The sequence below is a fragment of the Monopterus albus genome, unplaced genomic scaffold (assembly GCF_001952655.1).
Source record: "Monopterus albus unplaced genomic scaffold, M_albus_1.0 scaffold355.1, whole genome shotgun sequence".
Lineage (NCBI taxonomy): Eukaryota > Metazoa > Chordata > Actinopteri > Synbranchiformes > Synbranchidae > Monopterus > Monopterus albus.
Genome location: NW_018128235.1, coordinates 47,882 through 53,093, shown reverse-complemented (window position 1 = coordinate 53,093; position 5,212 = coordinate 47,882). Strand labels below are relative to the sequence as shown.

General features: G+C 44.9%; 1 protein-coding gene across 1 annotated transcript in view; it reads left to right on the top strand.

Annotated features, from left to right (window-relative positions):
• Positions 1–5,212, top strand: part of LOC109974967 (receptor-type tyrosine-protein phosphatase mu-like) — a gene marked incomplete at its 5' end in the record, with an annotated part of 97,770 nt that overhangs the window by 57,693 nt on the left and 34,865 nt on the right. The window contains 3 exons of the mRNA XM_020625447.1: positions 3,952–4,067; positions 4,427–4,501; positions 4,788–4,814. Of these exons, the coding sequence (XP_020481103.1) occupies positions 3,952–4,067; positions 4,427–4,501; positions 4,788–4,814 (218 nt within the window). The remainder of the gene's footprint in view (positions 1–3,951; positions 4,068–4,426; positions 4,502–4,787; positions 4,815–5,212) is intronic.

Sequence of the window (5,212 nt, the reverse complement as noted above, 5' to 3'; positions counted from 1 at the left end):
TGGCAGACCGGGGTGGTGGTCCCTCTTTTCAAGAAGGGGGACCGGAGGGTGTGCTCCAACTATAGTGGGATCACACTCCTCAGCCTCCCCGGGAAAGTCTATGCCAGGGTACTGGAGAGGAGAATTCGACCGATAGTCGAACCTCGGATTCAGGAGGAACAATGCGGTTTTCGTCCTGGCCGTGGAACACTGGACCAGCTCTATACCCTCTTCAGGGTGGCGGAGGGTTCATGGGAGTTTGCCCAACCAGTCCACATGTGTTTCGTGGATCTGGAGAAGGCATTCGACCATGTCCCTCACAGCGCCCTGTGGGGGGTGCTCCGGGAGTACGGGGTCCGGGGCCCTTTGCTAAGGGCCGTCCGGTCCCTGTACGACCGGAGCAGGAGCTTGGTTCGCATTGCCGGCAGTAAGTCAGACTTGTTTCCAGTGCATGTTGGACTCCGGCAGGGCTGCCCTTTGTCACCGGTTCTGTTCATTATTTTTATGGACAGAATTTCTAGGCGCAGCCAGGGGCCGGAGGGAGTCCGGTTTGGGGACCACAGGATCTCGTCTCTGCTTTTTGCAGACGACGTTGTCCTGTTGGCCCCATCAAACCAGGACCTCCAGCATGCACTGGGGCGATTTGCAGCCGCGTATGAAGGCTGGCTCGGCTGGCCTGGGAACGCCTCAGCATTCCCCCGGAGGAGCTGGAGGAACTGTCTGGAGAGAGGGAAGTCTGGGCATCTTTGCTTAGACTACTGCCCAGATAAGCGGAGGAAAATGGATGGATGGATGGTTTGGACTTTGGTGTGGATGGTGTATTTTCACCTGTTCAGATAGAGCTGTCGGTAATTTTTGTCACAAAAATAACATGGCCATAATTTTTTTTAATTAACTTAATTTTAATGGGGAACAGTTTTTTGCATTTCTCATGAGTGAGGCCTTTTTTGCCATCCTCTGACAAGTAAAGGTGACTACTTTAGTGTAAGTATAAAGAAGTTTGTTGATCGTCATCATCACTGAGGCTGATCTTTAGTCGACTTTAGCTCCATGGTGAAGAGACACTGCACTCAAATGTTAGGGTTAACCTAAACACTGTGCATGTTCAATGACAGCTGGCTTTCCTCTTGTCTCTTTGTCCTGTGTTGGTCTGGTTGGACTCATCATTCCTCTGCTCAGTGCTAAACTAGTCCTTAGCTTTGATTCACTCTTGTTGGCTTCAGCTTCCGTTTCTGTCGCCTGCTGTGTTCTTATCATAGGTTTTAGTTAATTTAACTCCGAGGCGTCTCCAGTCTCCTCCTGGCTGGTTCGACTTGGTTTGTGTTTCAAACCCAGATGAGAAAAATAAACCAGTGATGTTCAGCTGTTTGATCCATAAATACAGCATGGTGGAGGAGAGAAACCTGCATTTTCCTCCAGGTCAGGACTGAATTACACAAACCGATGCCTCCTCAGGGAGATGGGAAGTGCTCACACACGCCTCCTCAGGTCATGGTGTTTGTGGGTAACAGCTGCTTCACAATCACAAGCACACAAGTTAAACTGATCCAGTGTTTCTGTGGTCTCTCCTCCCCTGTAGTGGTAGAAAGCTCTTAAATGTAAGTTGGTGAAGCCTGCACAAACCTGGCAACATTTAGGGATTTTTTATTGTCTTGTGACTGATGTGTGAGTAAAGTAACTTCATATTTAGAAAATAAATGTTGTGATCTAAGACGTCACGCACCAAAATCGCAATATAAACTGCACATCTGTGCAGGAGGTTTAGGATTGGCTAAAAGCATGTAGCCTATATGTTACTACTGGATCACAGTGACTGATGCGTTACTGTGTTCATCACTTTAATGCTGCAGCTGGTAAAGGTGGAGCTGATGGTATCTACCTTATATACTTATACGGTGAAGTACTTTCCATCCTGCTGGGTAGCTGGTGGATTTCCCACCGGGTTTGATTCATCTGATTCTGGAAAGGACCTGAAGTTATCAGGTACATGTGGTGCAGTAAAAAGTACACGGTTTGTTTCTGACATGGAGTGAAGTCACAGTATGAAGTAGCAGGACATGGAAGTACTCAGGTAAAGTACAGATACTCCACTACTGTAGTTACAGTGCTTGAGTGCTGGTTTTCCATTTTTGCAGGAGGCTGTGATGAATGGCGGTGTGAGTGTGTGTGAGTGCAGTGGAACAGCGTTAATAGAATTAGCCAGCTGCAATAAACCTGTCTGATCAAATGATCGTTACAAGGAGTGACGCCGCGCCTCCACAGACACACTCTGACATCCATTAGCGCTAACAGCATTGTCCTGTCCCTCATTAGATTAGCATAGATTAGCCTTGACACGCATTCCTGTGTGTGCGTGTTAAGTGTTGCAAAATCAGTCAACTCTCGACACCTCACTGACATGACAACACATGAAAGCTGTTTGCTGCAGGATTGTGTTGGTGAAGCGAGGATACCTCCTTCTCCCTCTCTCTGTTCACTGGGCTTTATAGAGTGGGTGTAGGGGGGGGTCAGGCTAGCTTATTGGAGTCAGAAAGGTCATATCAGCTCCTCACAATGAAAGACACACAAACCTGCAAAGAAGAAGTTCAGTTAACAAGATAACAGGTGCAGGTCACACAAAACTACTTGTTCAGGCAAGTGAGAGGGAATAAAAATGGCACTTTAGTGTCAATTCTCCTGGATCTCCTGTTGGTGTCACTTGCGTCTGGTCACTCTTACCCTGTTGGTGCTGGTTTTGTCTCTCTCTCTGTGGTGGTTTTGCCCGTCTCTCGTCTACATTCTGGTTTGGTCTGAAACATGCTGAACCAGGGCGATGTTGACAGACTGAACACAGTATCACAAGGTTTTTCTTGTGTTTTCATGTGAGCACTGAGTTTGTGTTGCAGATGTTTGTGTATTCAGGTCTGAATCAGAGAAGAAACACTGCAGGTTTTTACTGACTGAGGCACAGAAGAGAAAGGAGACACGAGGGGGAGGAGGGCAGGGCCTCGCCTCAGGGCACTTTCACCATCCTCCATCTTAAACTCGACACACACGGCTCTCCCTGACTTTCTGTTTAAAAGCCTGTTTTTGTGTTTTTATTTATATATTTCAATGTTTTTCCTTTTCCAATTTCAGGTCAGGGTTAAACTTTCTACTGGGTGTGTGTATGTCTCTGTGTGTGAGCAGCCGGACAAATGGATGGTTTTTATTCACACACTTGGAATAAATAGAGAGGAAACTTTCAACCCGGGTGCAGATGGAAAGATTGAACAGATGGAAGGGTTTTCAGTGTGTGGACGTTCAGATGATGGATGGACAGACAAGAGGATGAAAGATGTTTTTTTTCTTCTGCAGGGTTATGAAAGAAACGGATTGACAGACCTGAACAGGAAACGTGGCCTTAACAAGCCTGTTTATACCACTTAAACCGAGGGAAGCAAATTGCATTTCACTCGTACTGCCATGATCAATCTGATCCTGACATTCACCTCAAAACACCTTAACACAGATAAAAATATTCCGCTTACTTTAAGTACAAAGAAACCCAATCTGCTCATACCACCTTAACTGTCAAACAAAACCCTCCCCATACCACCTAGTCAAAAAAATTACTGACTTTAAAAGTCCTTCATACCATCTTAACTAAATCATAAGAAAAAGCATATTATAATCCGCTCATACCATTTTAGGAGAAAAACTCGTTGAAAACAAGTGTTGAAAAATACCTCCTTAAACCAAATGAAACAGTCCCTCTCATACCACCTTAAGAGGCTGCAGAGTTTGCTCTAAATATACTCCCAGTGCCTCGGGGCAAGAGACACCAACAGAGAACAATAGAGAGACAGGTGTGATTCGGGACCAGGACCTGTTTAAAAACTAAGCTGTGTTCCGTTAAACATGCTAAACCAGGACCAGATGGTCCCGGTCTCCAGCAACACCAGAACCAGAATCTTCTTGAACTCTGCAACTTTGTTGTTGCCATCTCTACAGGAAGTTGGCGAAGAAGAGGAAGGAAACTCTGAGCTCCAGACAGGAAATGACTCTGATGGTCAACAACACACAGCAACACACAACCACGGTGGAAACACACACACTGAATGGACACAGTGAGTACACAACAAAAAGACAAAAGCACCCTACACAACCATCGTGAACACACACACACTAAATGGACACAAATTAACAGCGTCTTAATGGTCCTTTTCATTTTCAGCACAAACTCAGCGACGAGTGACTTTTAATTTTGTCAATTTAACAAAATCTAAATCTGCCAGGCTGTGTTGATTTCATCAGATATATGATGACAAATATCTGTTTTCCTAAATAAAAAGCAAAACTGATGAAATTGTTTGCTTTTTGTCAGAATGTTAAAATCAGAATGTTAACGTGAAAGGCAGACTGACCTCCCAGACACACCCGAAGATTTCTCTAGGAAACATAAAGGTTGTATTTTTTGTTTGCCCAGCTATGTCATCTCCGTCCTCCTTCACCCTGAAGACAAACACCATCAGCACCACCGTCCCCACCTCCTACTACCCAGGTAACAAACAGCACTTTGATTTTTCTCTCACACATCAGGACATATCAGACCGTTAGTATTTTTTACAGCAGGTCACACAGGTCGCATACGGACACAGTGTGATTGAGCACTCTGACTACACGAAACAATAAGCCCACATCCGTCAGAGCGTGCCGACGTCTAGCCAAAGTTGGCCCGGCTAAGCTGGATGTGTGGACTTGAGACATAGGGGGCTGATTTTTCCTTCTTCTTTTGTCCCGTCTGTCTGATTCCCTGTCTGTCTGGCGCTGGCGTGTCCCTACTGCAGACCCCTTCGTACCAACAGCCATTCTGGGTGAGACACTTTTCCTTCCTTTTTCTCTCTAGGGCAGAAAATCCACCTGCACAGGTAGAAAGACAGTGGACAGATAGGTGAGACAGAGAAGAGAGAGACAGGTGAGCAGACATGGAGAGAATGAGAAAAGAGAGAGTGATATTCTGGCTTCCATTCATCCCTGCTTGCTTCTTGTTTGGCTGCTTTTGGTTCTTTGGGTTTTTATATATTTAGTTTTTTCTTTAAAACCTCCATCGTTCGTTACCGTGACCTTGATTGATCATTTTGTTTTGATTTTTTAAAAATACTTTACAGTATGCAGAATTTTTTTATTGACCAGATTGTCTTTTTTTAACCATTTATTTTTTAAATATTATTTGTAATGTATTCTATATTTAGTTTGTTTATAATATTGATAT